Source organism: Quercus suber, unplaced genomic scaffold, assembly GCF_002906115.3.
Source record: "Quercus suber isolate HL8 unplaced genomic scaffold, Cork oak 2.0 scaffold_7, whole genome shotgun sequence".
In the NCBI taxonomy this organism is placed as follows: domain Eukaryota; kingdom Viridiplantae; phylum Streptophyta; class Magnoliopsida; order Fagales; family Fagaceae; genus Quercus; species Quercus suber.
This window is the reverse complement of record NW_027069473.1, coordinates 61,253-77,422: the sequence shown is the minus strand read 5'-3', so window position 1 is coordinate 77,422 and position 16,170 is coordinate 61,253. Positions and strand designations below refer to the sequence as shown.

Below are 16,170 nucleotides of genomic sequence, written 5' to 3'. Positions count from 1 at the left end.
GCATGCACCACACCTATGCTAAATTCATATCATTTTTTTCTTTGAAGCATCATCTAGTATAAGCTCAAGAATTGATTAAGAATTAAATATTTTAAACTCGTCCATTTCAATGTTGACCGTACAAGAACACTATAAAGCCTCTCCGATGAATTTTTTTTGCATTTAGCTTTATTTTTATAATATTTTAGTTAGTTGTCTAGTTTGCAAAACTATTTTGCAAACTAACATCTCAAATGTCTAAAACTCGAATTTCAAGATAGAACTTGAGTTTTTTAAAACTCCAGTTGCAAGTGGTGACAATTGATGTGGAAAAAAATCCACGTAAAACTCAAGTTTTTAAGACTCGAGTTCCACCATTTACTTTCCCAATGCCTGTTCTTCTCTTCTTTCTCTTCTCTCCTCTTGCCCATGCTTCTTCTTCTTCTTCCCCTGTTCTTCTCTCCTCCATCCCATACTTCTTCTTTTTCTTCCCCTATTCTACTTCTTCAAATCAAAAAATTCTTATGTATTCTCGGAGAACGGAGAAATTGTGCTCTTTCCTCTCACATTCATGACGGACCTCACCATAAATTTAATGAGTGGACCCCACCATGAATATGAGAGGAGGGAGCACCATTCTCTATGCTCGAGGAGTACCTAAGAATTACTCCTTCGGATCTGCATTCTCCAAAGGGTTCTTCAAATCTGGTACTTCTTCCTTCATTTCTGGTTCTTCATCTTCATCGTCATCTTCGTTCTTCTTCTTCTATGGAACTCGAGTCTTTAAGACTCAAGTTCCATGCGACAAAATCATCTCCATGTCAGCAATCAAAACTCAAGTCTTTGTGGCTCGATTTCTTTGCTGAAATCAAGCCTCAAAGGCTCGAGTCTAACAACATAGTGTGGCAAACTCACGCTACTTTGCAAATTATCCCCCCCCCCCCCCCCCCCCCCCCTCTTCTCTCTCTCTGATGTTAGAAATAATGAACTGAAGAAGAAAATCATCAAATTTTTATATCTTTTCAGCATTTTCATTGACTTCATTTTTCAATTTTTTCACAATTCAACCGAGGTACAGGTGGATCTGAGAATCCCTGATCGCAATGACATTGAGAGAAACTGTGTGCGATGCTTCAGCCAATTAAAGTAGAATATTCGTGAACATAATACAGAAAACAGACAAAAACCCAATACTCTATTTCATCCAAAGTAATTTCAGGCTTGAAGCTGACAGATACTCAAACAGGCTCTTTACTTAAGCTCCCATATACTAACCAAAAATGAAAGGATAAAAGAAAAAAGCCTTATACTGTCATATCCTATAAGTTAGGAGTGCATGGCATTTAGTAACTTGAGTGCTAGTGCTTCTTGTTCTGCCAAGGAGGAGGAGTCCTTATTTTCTTTTCTCTCACCATCATCACTGTCACTATTGTAATATTTCTTCGACTTTTTACGGGGTCTGTCTCTAGTAGCTTCCTCTTCTGATGCAGAATGTTCTTCATCATCCTCTTCCTCCAAGCTTCCTCTTTTCAACTTCATCTTCTGCTTAATCCGTTTCTCTCTGCGACGTTGGCGATCTAGTAGCTTGTCTTCTTTGTCTACCTGCTTCATCTCTTCCCTCATCTTGTTATAATACTCATTCTTTTTGCCTGCACAACAGTGAGATCTATTAGGGCACTTGAACAGCAGCAAATGCACAAAACATAGTCAACATTTGGGATAGAAATTTATTCGGTACAGCTTTGTATTTTATTGACATGCATGGCAAGGCACCATGTTCAAACAAAGCATTGGTTCAATGAATTGACGTGGATCAATGAGGTTATGCATACTTTTGGAGTTTGAAAGATTGGAAATTTGGATGGCTTTAAAAAAAAACAAATGTGGATGGCTTCAAAATCCAAGCCATCCACATTTGTTGACCAAGACAACATCTGTGGTAAGAACGGAGAAAGAAAAGGAAACCACATTACTTTGCTTCAGCCAGACAATGAAATTTAATTTAGAGAAGGAAAAAGGAAAAAGAGGCAAGAGCTTAATGTGCTGTGAAGTCTGCCTCGGGAATATTATTTATACTAATTGCAGCTCAAGAATGACCCATATACCTTGGTCAACCACAAATGATTCATTGCCACTCTTTATTTCAGCCACCCTCGCAAGTGGGGGTAGTGCATTGCCTTCATCATCATAAACAAGCCTAGTACCCATTGGTCTGTGGATATTTATTTTTAACTTCTTCTTCTTTGAAATCCGTATTGCAGGCCTACAAAGGAAAGGATAGAAAAGCTCAGATCAGATTAATGAAAACCATATAAAGCACAATAGATTGAACGGTAAATCCTAAACTTTTAGCCTAGCATTGGTGACCCAATAAACAAACAAACAATACAGAATATCCAAACAAAATAACATATGATGGCACACTTAGCACACCAAAAGTACAGGGTTGGGCCTTGTATTACATGTCATCACATTTTTCCCGCAAGACAGACAGAGATCTGTGTAAAATACTAGATGACACTTATTGTAAGGAACACCAGCTAGATAGAATAAAAACTACACATCCAACACAATTGCGTATTTGCATGTAATTAGTAATTCCTATCAAACATCATTATTGTATGGTGATCTTAGTGTTAATAATCTGTATAAAAACTCTATATAAATAATTACAGAAAAGTAACGTACCTAGCATCTGTGATTTCACTTATTTTCTCCTCTTCCTCATTTGGTGTATCCTGCTTTAGAAGAAAAGCTTTGTCCATTTCCTCTTCATCTATATCACCGATATCTAGCATCTCTTTGGGAATCTCCAGCAGATTCTCCCTGTCAGAGTTTTCAGATGCAGGAAGAGAAATTGTCTCTGATGCTTTTTTTGACTTGTTTTTCTGCTTCAAGAAACGGATTTTCGGAGTCATTGGGAGACCCAATGACGCTGAAAATTCATCAATAGGCAGTTTTGTCACATCAAAAATTTCTTTTTCCTTCTGAATATGAATAGACCGCAAATATGTCACAAAGGCTCTTTGGGCCTGATACTGCATATCTGGATACTTAACTAGTAATGCTGACAACAGCCCAGAAACAGGTTGCAGTCTTTTTTTGTTCGCCTGAAAAATAAGCAATTATAACAGCAAGGTTAGCAAACAAATGAATTTAAACAATCATTACATGAGCAAGTATTCTCTTAAGAATCCCAATCAAATATGTTGAGCCACTGAAGAGAAAAAGGAAGAAGTAAATACATACATACATACATACATACACACACACACATATATATATATATATATTAACTAGATAAGCAAAAGGAAGCCAAAGGATATTGGTTATCTACAATAGACTTTGCAAATAAGGCAGTCTACCTTAATAAATTGTATGGGTACTTTTTGTGCTTGTAATTTTTCAAGCATTTTCATTTCTGAGGGCATCAGAAATAAAACAGACCTCCCTCCAGAATGATAGCGAGCAGTGCGACCAGCTCTGTGTATGTAAGCTTTAACATCTTCTGGACAATCCACCTACAGAAATACGATAAAAAATTTCTAAGACCTTAGTAACAAGAAAAAGAATTGTTTTGTCTTATGCACACAAGCTTATTTGAACAACCAATTACAGAAATACAATAAATAATTTCTAAGACCTTAGTAACAAGAAAAATAATTGTTTTGCCTTATGCACACACAAGCTTATTTGAACAACCAAATTAAATTACCTGGACAACCCAATCGACTGCCTTGTTAAAATCAAGGCCTCTCGAGGCCACATCGGTCGAGAAGAGAACTGAACGCTGCTCACAGAATTCTGAATATATTCCCATCCTTCTCCCCTGCTTCATCCTCCCATGAAGACACTTTAAGGGTATCCCAGGACGCAGTTTCTTAAATGCTTCATAGACAAATTTGACCTAAAAGTACCAGCCATTCATCCTTAGCAACAATAATGAAAATGAGTATATAAATTAATAAAAAAAAAAGGACCAGGCATTAAAAGGTAATACTAATACAAGGCCATCTAGATAAGGGGAAAAATATTTTTGCCTCTACATATGGAGACATGGAGAGAAAACACCTCCTAGAATTAAAAAAAAAAAAAAAATAACTAGTGGCATTGTCCATTCTCAATTTGTTTTATGGAAGGTCTTAGTACAACTAAGGTTTCAGCCAACATAAATGAGAGACATCAATTTGAGAACTAATTGAAGAACATGAAAACCAAGGATGTGGTGAAGTGCTTATCTGGATATAAGCTAAATGAACTAAGCCAATTAGCCAATTGATCCAGCATGGTGTGGACTGGAAAACCATCAAAGACATACCAACTCAACTTGGACACTAACATAAACATTTGCATGTAAGACCCCTAAATTACACAGATATTGACGAAAAAGTGTAAATGCATGCTCCTACATATAATAGACAAGTTAAATGTTAACATCCCAAAGGTCCTTGTATAACCTCTTCCTATTAGGCTATTACCCAAAAGAGAGAAACTCTTTCTATTCAACTCCTTAGGAGTACTTGTGTACATTTCCAGTGTACATGAGGTAGCTCCTCTTCTTTAATAAAATATATTACTTATTAAAAATGAATAAAACAATCATAATTGTCAAATCCTACAATGTATTGACTTTTAATTATATTACTATCTAATCTCCCATAATCAGATTTTATCTATGAAACTATACATATAGTTCTTCAATGCACAAAAATGATAATTTTTAAATTAGGTAACATTCCAACATCTGTACCCAAACCAATGCATTCATAAGCTATGTGAGTATATGTACTATAGATTCAGCCAAGATAAATGTAATGTTTTGTGCCATGAACGCTTGATTTTTGTGGAGAGAAACAATTTAACAATTTGGTGTTAAGAAAAAAAAATGTGAACAAGAATTGAAAAAATCAATCACATATAAAATATCAAACTGCCCCTGCCCAAAACTGGGCAGCAACTATGAATAAGCCGAATCATCTTATCTGGTTAACCAACAAGTAAGGGGGCTCGTATTGGCCTCAAACAACTATACAAACCCTAAGTTCCACACTTTTAGATTGGCTTTATTCAACAAGACATGATTTCTAATAAAGGAATAAAAGATGCTGAGTTACCTGTTTACAGCTTGAAAGAAACACTAGGATCTTTGAATTAAGATGTGACTTTATGAAACTCCACAACATATCTAACTTTTGGTCAAGAGGAACAACCATTGCAGTTTGCTGCAAGAGGTTGGGAGTGGAAGTTACAGACTCCTCATGCACGCTGAGATACTCTGGGTCCTTCAAACTGAGTCTTGCAAGATCTTGAACTGACTTTGTTTGAGTTGCTGAGAAGAGCAAGGTTTGTCTATTCTTAGGTAGTTGTGACACGATAGCATTTAAAGCCTTCTTGAATCCGACATCAAGAATACGATCTGCCTCATCAAGAACCAAAACCTGTTTTCTGGCCAGGAATTCCCACCCAAATGAGAAGCTAAATAACCAATACTTGAAACACGTGTGCACATGCAAGTGCGAGGACATGCTTGCAAGTGTGTGTGTGTGCGCGCGTGCACGTGTGTGTGCATGTATGTGTGTGTATGTAAGAGAGAGAGAGAGAGAGAGAGAGGTGAAACAAGGAAGTGGAAGAGTAGGCAGCCTTGTTCCCAAAAAAAGATCTGTAAATTAGGATGATTGAAAAAAGGGCAAACCTCCAAACCAAAGGAGTGACTTAGTGCCAAAAGAAAATGAATACAAAGGGAGGATAAAGCTATATTGAAGCCAAGTCTTATAACAAGCAGGGATGGCAGAGACACATCACCAACTTGAAAGGACAAGGCACGTGGATTTATAAAACAGAATTTTAGCAACTTTCTTTCTTATAATGCAATGACTTTGGTATGGGAAATAATAGACGAAAAAAAAAAAAAAAAGCAAAGAAGACTGCCACCAAAACAGGAAAAGAAAGATGAGGAAGAAAATATAATGGTGACCTGAAGCAGGGAACATTCAAAGTTTGGAGTCTCATCCATGTGCTGAAGAAGCCGACCAGGAGTGCAAACCAAAATATTGAGCCGATTTACATGCTCCTTCTCTGTGTCAATATCCTTGCGACCACCAATTAGAAGGCCAGCACTAAAATTATGGCGCTTCCCTACAGTTTTCAACACATCAAAAAGTTGGCCTGCTAATTCCCGTGTGGGAGATATAATGATGCTCCCTACACCATCCTCAGGTCCCCATGTCCCTCTATATAACTTCTCCAGAACCTAAAATCAACATAACAATTGAGCACAAGAACACACACATATATATACACACAACATACAAATGAAAATTCAAACATACAAAAGAACTAGCATGCTAAAGAAAATTATAAGAACTAAATCATAAGGAAAAATAAAATGGAAGCCTTCTTCCCACTAGTTATTTTCATGCTATTCAGCCCGAGACAAAAAGATACCCCCCATTAAATTCCACTCTTTTCTCACACTTCCTCACCAACCAAACAAAACGCAAAATTTCCTTCAGTCCACTTCCATCAGTCATCTCCTCACACGTTTTCACCAGTCAAACAAACCCCACAAAACTCAAACTTCTCACTCTCAACTAAATTCCCCTATTTTTCCCACACTTTCTAAGCAACCAAACAAAACCCAAAATTCCCACAACTTACAAAACTCACACTTCTCTCACTCCCAACCAAATTCCATTATTTTTTTTCACACAAACTCAATTCTCATTAAAATTCAAAAACCCAAAAAACAAAAACAAAAAAGCAAAACTCACCGGGATAACAAAAGCCAGAGTCTTTCCAGACCCGGTTTTGGCGGCGCCGAGAATGTCCCTTCCGCAGAGCGCGTGGGGCAGAGTAGCCCTCTGAACATCGGTCATCTCGACATACCCAGCATCACGAAGACCATCCACGGTTTTCTTCGACAAGGGCAGCTGGTCAAACCGCGTGGCACCGGCGTACCGCGAGAACGAGTCGCCGCCGAGGCAGCCAATAGGTGAGTTGGAAGGCAGCGGAGGCAGAGACATGGGGTTGGAGCCGGAGTCGGGTTTCTGGGATTGGATCCATGAGTCGAGGAGCTTGATTGTTTCTCTTTCTGAGACGCGGAGTTTGTTGCGGAATTGTTTGGATTTGGGTTTTTTCATTGTTGGAGAGTTTTTGAGGTTGTCTGTCTCTTTGTGTGAATCTCCGCGTCTGTGTTTGTGTTTGTGGGGGTTGGGGTTTAAGAGAGAGCAATGAGAGATTGAGAAAAGGGTTTGGTGTTTTTTTTGGGTTTTTACAATATATATATATTTTTTTTTTTTTTTGATAGGATATATTTAAAATTTCTGATGTTGAGAAAATTAAAAACAGGATTTCGCGGTTACGTGTGTTTTTCTGTGACTTGCAAGGGTTTAAAATGCTTTTAAAAATAAAAATAAAAATAAAAAAATAAATAGAAGAAGATGAAGGAGGGAAATTTGCAAGGGTTTGATGAAAGAGAATGGTGTTTAAAGGAAAAGGGTCATAAAACTAAAGAGAAAAGGAAAGGAAACATGCTAGAAAAATATTTCCTTACATATTGTCTTCGGATGTATCAAGGGAAAAAGAAAAGGCAAGGATAAAATAATAATCTCAGATCTTCCTTTGTTTTATACGTAATTTGCATGAAGGAAATCATGTCCTTCTAGCTTAGGTTAAATCGACCTCATAGGTTAAATCTCATCCATTGTTTGGATAAATGGATGGAGTTGGGATGAGTTTAACCTTTTTAAATATAAATAAGATGAGTTGGCTTTGATAGGGCTTTGGTTGCGTTAGGAATTAGATTTTTTTTTTTTTCATCCCAAACCCAAATCTTGTCATTCCTATTTGAAAAGATGTTAAGACTTAAGATGTGAGCAGTTATGGATTTGAAACTATTTCAAATTTAGTATGTGTGTACACAAAGGAAATTTTCAATTTGCTCCAAAATATGCAATCTTGGCCCCCTCCCTCCAAAATAATTATAAATTGGCCCATGAAATATGTTCTATGCTATCTCTTTTGCCCAGTTGCCTGAAAAATAATTACAATAACCTTTGGATAATAACAAAAAATAAATAAATAAAGCACAAATTTGGTCCAAAGAAACCCAATTGCCCAAAAACTAATATGAATTACCTATAGACAAAGAAACCCAATTGCCCCAAAAATAACATGAATTACTTGTAGACAAACTAATATTGATAACAAAAGTAAAGCACAAATTTGGCATTATCAAATGTATTATTTTCAGTTCACATGGTGTGAACTGTGAAGTGCTTGTTGTTATATTTTTTAAGTTACTTTTTAAAAAGTTTTTAGTTGTGCTTGCTATAATAATAATGTTTTTTTTTTTTTGTTAAAAAATTATATAATGAGTTTGCTGTAATAAATTGTTTGGTAATGTTACTTTTTAAGAAATGAGAGAAATTTGTCAATCTTATGTCAAAATATTATTTAAATGGTTAGGTAGATGTAGGATAAATTCTTTATAATTAATTATTGTTGCCTTTTTTTTTAAGATCATGGAAAAATAATGTTCAATTTTGATTATTTTTTATTAAGAAATATTCAAAATAATTTAGAAGCTCATATTGAAAATGCAGTATTGTCAACATCTAGTTTGATGTCCCAATTTCTAAAATCCATCAAATAAATTTTTGAAAAATCACCATATATAAAATTGGTAATAGTTCATTCTAGAATAATCTAGAATTACCACGAATATATTATGATGTTAATTAACACAATGCAATTGAAAAAGCTTATGTTAAGTTTGGTCTATGCCAATTTTTTTTTTTAATACTTTGACCCCCCCTCATTTTTGAATCCTGGTTCCGTCCTTACTAATTTAGAATCTAAGTCAAAAGTTTTGTAATTTAGTAATATTGAATACTTTTCTTTATGAAGAGAATTACTGAATTAGGTTCAAATCTTCCTGAACCAGTGTGATAACTGGCAAGATGCACCGTTAGCTAAGTAGGAGATGAAGGAATATGGGTTTTCTGATTTGTGTTTGATTATTGTAGAAGGGGAGGTGAATCTGAAAATAGGTAGGTCTGATATTTAAAGAAGAGCATAAGATTTTATTCAACCCCAACAACCCCCCCCCCCCCTAAAAAAAAAAAAAAAAAAAAAAAAAAAACGTTTTATTAAGAGAGAGAGAGAGAGAGGAGCATAGCTTTTTTTTTTAAAATGAGAGTAGGCATGGATGAATAATTATAACGTGATCCTAGTTAAATTTAGATAGATGAAGCAAAATTGGACTCCAATTTCATATTTGAATTGAATAATTGGAAGAATAATTATAATGTGGCCCCTACATAAATCTAGACTCATCCCCCTCAATCCAAGCGATCCAAACAGACTCTCCCTCCCTCTATTGTTCTCTTCATTGTTCTTTTGTCCATTGTGAAATATTTTCTTAAATAAATTGTGAAATCGATGCATTTCATTGGTCTAAAAATAGCCAATTCAAAGTGATTGTAATTAATGTGGTCTCTTTGGTTTTCACAATTAATAACTCATTTGCACAAATATTAAAAAAGTTAAATTAGACCTGTGACGCAAAATTAGGCTCTAATTTGAATTTTTAATTGAACTTTCTCTAAACTTCACCTATTAATATATATATATGCGTGTGTATATATATATATATATATATGATGCACGAAAATCAAAAGGCTGAAATATTTCAGCCTACAATAATGGCTGTAAGTCCTAAAAATAAAGAAAGAATTATCAAAGGTGACCGCTGTAACCTGGCCAAGGATCCTCGGACGGTTAAGTTAGTTTTATCTTTAGAAGACAAGGATGGGAAATAGTGAATGATAGAACTTACCTCGAGTGAATGAGACTTACTCCATTTATAAAGAGTTTGGAGTGAGTCTACTTGTTTGGATCCACCACCATCATGGGTGATGTGAGTAGTTAATGGAGAAAATGGATAAATGGAGGACATAGGGCGAATTACGAGGAACTCCTTCCATGTTTTGAGAGCAGCACATTTTGGTCAGATCATAAGGAACTTTATGAGAATTCACCAAGTGTTATTTGTTTGTCCTTGCTTTTGTGCTATGGACAACTAACTTGGTCTTGTTATAAAGGGACATGTATTGTTCCCACGTACAATGTCCTTATTCTCGTCTTCTTAAGGTATTCTGGATGTGAACAAGTTATGGACGTGGTGATTGTGGACAACCAACATGGACGAATATCCTTAACTTAGTCCCCATCAATATATATCAGGGTTCAAATCTCTTATTCTCCACTATTTATAATCAACGATTCATTTTATTGTTTGAATGTTAAAAAAAAAAAAAAAAAAAATTTAAGGTTGCAAAAAATTACGAACAAGTTAAATACTAGACATAGTTGAATTATCCAATACAACACTCCCAAACTAAATCCAAGAATTGTGTTATTCCCAAATTAGTGTACATATATATTGTTAAGAGAATGATGCATTATATTAAAAAGAGTACAGAACAAGTCAAGTATTAGACATCATCGAATTATCCAATACGACAAAATCCTAGATTGAATCCAAGAATTGAGGTCTTCCCATACTAGAATTGCATTGACACTCCTATTAGCTTCTCTAAATTGAAAAAATAACGATTCTTTTGGGAGTGACCCCTGCATTCCACCAAGGCATTTAGGATGAATTTTTACAAAACCTTTCAAAATTAAGACAACCAACAGAGCATCAAGCTCCACAAGCACATGACATGTGTAAAGGTCAAAGAAGAAACAAGACTAAAACCATCTCTAAGGCAACAATATGTAATAGAATAGGACAACAACCAAAAAAAAAAAAAAAATACATATATATAATCTTCATAAAAAATAAGTAATAGAATAGGACAACAACCAAAAAAAAAAAAAAAATACATATATATAATCTTCATAAAAAATATAAAATCATATATATATATATATATATTTAAAAGGGCATCGCCGCAAAGAAAACAAGTAATGATGAGGCAAACACATGATGCAAAATAATAATAATAATAATAATAATAAAAGATTCTCAATTTTAAATCAAACTTACGGCCTTAAAAACAAGCTTATCATTAATTTAGATCCCCTTCAAATCCCTTTATCATTCATAAATAAATAAAAAAGATAATTTAGAAAGAACGGATTGAACTAGACAACAATGATGGTTTCTTGATTCAAATCATGGTAATCGTTTTTAGGAGGGTGGACTCTTTGCCTGGGCCAATTCAGCTAATTAAGTTGGCAAAGATGATGGAACTGAAGGATAAATCCCATGAATACACACAGTTTCATGCAAGGATTTATAACAGAGATAATTTACTAAGATATTGATGGAGTTCGGGATGTGTTTTTGGAGTTTGAGGAGCTTAGCAACAATTATAACAGAGGTAATTTAGTAAGACACTGATGGAGTTCGGGATGTGTTTTTGGAGTTTGAGGAGCTTAGAGGTGTTGGCTATGTTTATTTAGATGGATGTCTTTCTGTCTATTTCCCTCTCTATTTCACATGTTTAACATGCTATTTCAACCAGTATCAAGTTCCATACTATTTCAACCAATATCAAGCTCCTTACCTTACTGGTGTCCGCTTCTAATGATAGGTCCTCATCATCAAACTAAGACACCAATCAGTTTTTTGTATATATATGAATTGAACCTCAAATATCTTATTTAACAATTAGAGACTATAACAATTGAGTTAACTGGAACTCACATCTAGTTTAAGTTAAATTGATCTTATATTCATTGTTTTTATAAATAGATGGAATTGGGATGAGTTTGACTTTATAAAATATAAATAAGACGAGTTTGTGATGAAATTCTCAAAAATATAAGAGTTTTTTTTTTTTTTTTTTTTTTGATACGTCAAAAATATAAGAGTTGGATAAGGCTTTGGTTAGAGTGTTTGGAATTAAAAAAATTTTTTGTACCAAACCCAAATTGTTGCTATTCCTATTTAAAGAGAGATGTTAAGACTTGAGAGGCAATAAGGTATTAGTTTGAAATTATCACAAAAGAGTTTTAAACCTCTATTGCATTACGTGCTCTTTTTTATAAGGAGAATTAGGGTTTGAATATCTCATTTTCTATAGTTGTAAGTTTTAACTTTTAACTATCTTGGGTTTAAGCTAGTTTAACTGGTAGATTATATTGTTATTGAATAAAAAATTTGAGTTTCAAATCCCGTCTACACCAAAATTGATTGGTGTCTTAGCTTTGATTATATATATATATATATATTACGCTATCAAAAGGGTTCATTTTATTGATTAAAAAGAATATTTACAAAGTAAGGGAAACTTTGTTTTTTTAAATGGTGTCAATAATAATAAACAATATGCTACAAATCCAAATGGTATGTTATAGGTATTGACTATGTGTATGGTAGCTTATTTGCTTAAATATGAGACAAAATATATAATTTTGAATCTTGTTTACACCAAAAATTGATTGGTGTCTTAACTTGATTATAAGAGCAATCATCACAAAATAGACGTTATAGATTAAAATTCTATTGTATCTAGGAAAAAAAAAATTAACTATTGAATTATACCCAAAGTCTTGTATTTATATGTATTTCCAAAGAAAACATCTAAGACCCAATTCTCATTCCTAATTATCAATTTTTTAAAGAACACTGTAAAAAAAAAAACACCCCATGTTTATCCAAAAACAAAACTATATATATATATATATAAAAACTTATAGTTATCAAAAAAAAAAAAAAAACTAAATAGATATATAAACTTTTTTTTTTTAAGATAAAGTAGAAACATCTTTTAACCCCCATTAAAATATTGCCTACAAAACAGGATCATTTCCCTGTGTGTTTTGTATTTTGGATGAAATAATTTACATATTACACTTCTAAGATTTTTTGTTATTGAAATAATTCTGATGCTTAGAGGCTATTATACCTATAAAATCTTTAAAATATATATAAAAAATCAAATTTTGATTTAAAAAATACAGGGATCACGACTTAGGAAACAGGCAGCGAGACAGGCACACTAACTTTAGTTTTGCTTTTCACTCTTCATTGTCATATCAAGCCCTACAAAGAAGCCCACTATTGCTTCAGATCTCCTTTCAAAGTCACACAGAAAAAAAAACAGAGAAAATTGAATCAGCAAGAGAAACAGAGCACAAAAATGGGTCGCAGAAACAGAGAGTACATAAACGACGACACCTCGTCTTCATCTTCTTCGTTGAGTGAAGCTTTGATCTTTGCCACCCTTTGTATCATTGGCCTCCCAGTTGACGTGCACGTCAGGGACGGTTCTGTCTATACTGGAATTTTCCACACTGCCTGTGTCGAAGAGGAATACGGTATGTCGTTTAAACTCTGCTTTCCTTTCCATTGTCTCGAATCCTTTTCTGGGTTTTGATTCTTCTGCCGAAATTGCATCTGGGTTTTATTGTATTGGAGAAAATTGCATCTGGGTTTTGATTTTTATGAGTCGTGGTGGGCCTAGCTTGGATTGAATTTGATCTGGGATTGCTGATTATATATTAGTTCACTTTTTTTTCTTGAGTGAAAAAGAACTTGAGGAATTGATTATATTTGGTTCCACTTCCTGTTTGCAAAGAGAAACTATTTTCCCTCTTTTAGAATTCATCCCAAATAACATTTCCTCATATTTTAGAATATGTGTTAAAAACGGAAAAAGAGATGCTATTATTACTTCAGATTTTAGAAAGATGATTTCTTTTACTCAATTGAGCCTGTTACAAGTGAGAAATATGTGGCTAGGTGACTTGTTTATTTGTTGGATCCAAAATCTACAACAGTAAAGAGAATAGGATTTGGTTTATGTTTTGTGAAGCATAATCTACAAACACAACCAAAAGAGCATAAAGTGTCTGTTAGAATAATTAGTTAGCAATTTAATATAATTACTGAATTGCTCTTTTGCTTTGTTTAGGTATAGTCTTGAAGAATGCGAGGATGACTAAGAAGGGCAAAAGTTATTCGAATGTGGCAAACGGTGTGGTGATAGATACACTAGTAATCCTCTCAAGTGATCTAGTTCAAGTTATTGCAAAGGTATGTCAGTATTTAAATTTCTACTGTTTTGTTTCACTCCTAAATTATATGATGCCATGTAGAACAATTGGTGTGATTCAAATGTGGTCTATTATACAGGGAATTCGTCTTCCAGCTGATGGTGTTGCTGGAATTATGGCCGGTGATGATACAGAAGCTGTATTGGGGACTGTACCTTCTGAGCATCTAGTGAGTGAAGCAAAGAAATCTACAAAGTCTGTCATCCATAAAAAGAAAATCAATCAAACAAGGTATTCTCACTTTGGAATCATTGGACATAAATATTGATTGGGGATAACTGCATTGGACATTAACTTACTAGGTCACACAAAAATGAACAACAGCAAGTTTTATCACTTTCTTTTTTGTTAGGTTATTAAAAGTACTTAAGTTGTTTTTCAGCACGCAATTAGTAACGTTACATTTTTTGCACGTAAAGGTAATCTGGAAGACTAAATTGAATTCACAAGAAGATATATGCTGCTGAATTTATGATTAAGTTGAGAGCTAGATTTCTATATGGAATTTGCTAGTCAACATTTTAAAGCCAGTATGTCTAAGACTTTAGCTAGACATTTTTTTACTTTCCAAGGTGTGGATGCCAAGTGCCTTGTAGCTCAATTGACACTTCCTGGTGTTTCCAATAGAGGCATCCAGGGTTCAAATCCCCCCTCCCCCAACTATCAAATTAAAAAAAGAAGAAGAAGAAGAAGAAAAAAGTCCAAGGTTTGGACTCCATTGGAAACACTAGGAGGTGCCTTTTATCCTACAAGGCTCTTGGCAAGTGTATTGCCTGTTTCTATTGATGGCACTCTTAGAGCTGATAGCTCATTCTCAAAGGATTGCTTGTTAGCAATCAGGCAGTGAGATGGAGAAGGAACTTTGCATGAATTTTTTTTTTATAAGTAATGAAAATATATTAAAATTTTAAAAAAGAGATGTCACCTAAGCATATAGGAAGTATACATCAGGCCCATCAGGGACAAAGTACAATCAAGTGCATAAAGTACAAGAGTCCATTAAACCATTGGGATGCATAAAGTACAAGAGTCCATTACATCAGGAACTAAGGATTCTTCAATAGCGAAGGTTATGTGTTGGTTTGGTGGGAGGATTCATTGGGATTCTAAATACCGTCGTCCACCACAAGATTGGGAACAAGAATCTTTCGATTTGTTTATGGATATGGTCTACTCTTCGATTGTATGGGGGTTGGGTCCTGATAAGGTTTGTTGGAAGCCAGCAAAGAGTAGAGGTTTTGAGGTTAGAGGATTCTATCTTTCTTTCTACCTTCCAACTCTCTTATCCTACCCTTGGAGAATGATATGGCAATCGAAGGTTTCTCCAAGGGTAGCTTTCTTTTCATGGTCTGCTTCCTTAGGTAAGATTTTAACAACAGATAGCTTTCGCAAAAGATGTGTGCTAGTTCTTGATTAGTGCTATATGTGTAAGAGTTGTAGGGAGTCACTGGATCATCTTTTGCTTCATTGCCCTATAGCTTGTGAGTTGTGGTTATTGGTGTTCTATATGTTTGGAATCCACTGGGTTATGCCTCACAAGGTTATTGAGTTGTTTGAGTCTTGGCAAGGTAAGTTTGGACAACATTGCAACATAGATTTTTGGAGAATTGTGCATCATTGCTTGATATGGTGTATTTGGTGTGAAAGGAATGCTAGAAGTTTTGAGGGATGTGAATGTTCTATGCTAGAGAATAATTTTTTTTTTTTGCATATTCTCCGTGATTGGAGTGTGGTTCTTTGTCGTCTTTCTTGTTCTTCCGTTAGGGTATGTTTGGTTGGGTGGATTGTAGCGAGGATGGAAAAAAAAGAGTGGAAAATAGGAGAGAAAATGAGTAGGAAGGGTGTTTGGTTGAGAGGGAGAGGGGGAGAGAAAAGTGGTGGGGCCCACAAGTTTTCTCTCCTCCCCTTCAAAATACAATCTCTCCAAATTGGAGAGAAAATTGGAGTGAAAAGTGGGAAAAATGTTTGGACAAAATTGCCCCCACCTCTTTTAAAGTTTTGTTTTTTTCTTTTTTCCTTTCTCTGGTAATGCTGGCTTTTTTTTTTTTTTTTTCCTTGGTTTTGTCAAGACGTGGTGGGTTCTTCTTTTCCTTCTTTTTTTTTTTTTTTTTTTTTTTTATA

At 34.6% G+C, this 16,170-nt stretch overlaps 2 protein-coding genes across 2 annotated transcripts in view; one reads left to right on the top strand and one right to left on the bottom strand.

Moving 5' to 3' along the window:
* Nucleotides 1-980: 980 nt before the first annotated feature.
* Nucleotides 981-7,247, bottom strand: LOC112032940 (DEAD-box ATP-dependent RNA helicase 32). Its single transcript, XM_024065705.2, has 8 exons — nt 6,750-7,247; nt 5,954-6,229; nt 5,094-5,417; nt 3,695-3,886; nt 3,345-3,500; nt 2,668-3,089; nt 2,085-2,242; nt 981-1,628 (listed from the first exon to the last, which is right to left on the bottom strand). The coding sequence occupies exons 1-8, from the start codon at nt 7,116-7,118 to the stop codon at nt 1,306-1,308; spliced, it is 2,220 nt and encodes a 739-aa protein (XP_023921473.2). The 5' UTR covers nt 7,119-7,247; the 3' UTR covers nt 981-1,305.
* A 5,725-nt stretch (nt 7,248-12,972) lies between these two features.
* LOC112032964 (polyadenylate-binding protein-interacting protein 3) overlaps nt 12,973-16,170 on the top strand; it is an 11,376-nt gene continuing 8,178 nt past the window's right edge. The window contains exons 1-3 of the mRNA XM_024065731.2: nt 12,973-13,311; nt 13,908-14,029; nt 14,129-14,280. Of these exons, the coding sequence (XP_023921499.2) occupies nt 13,134-13,311; nt 13,908-14,029; nt 14,129-14,280 (452 nt within the window). The 5' untranslated portion in view covers nt 12,973-13,133. The remainder of the gene's footprint in view (nt 13,312-13,907; nt 14,030-14,128; nt 14,281-16,170) is intronic.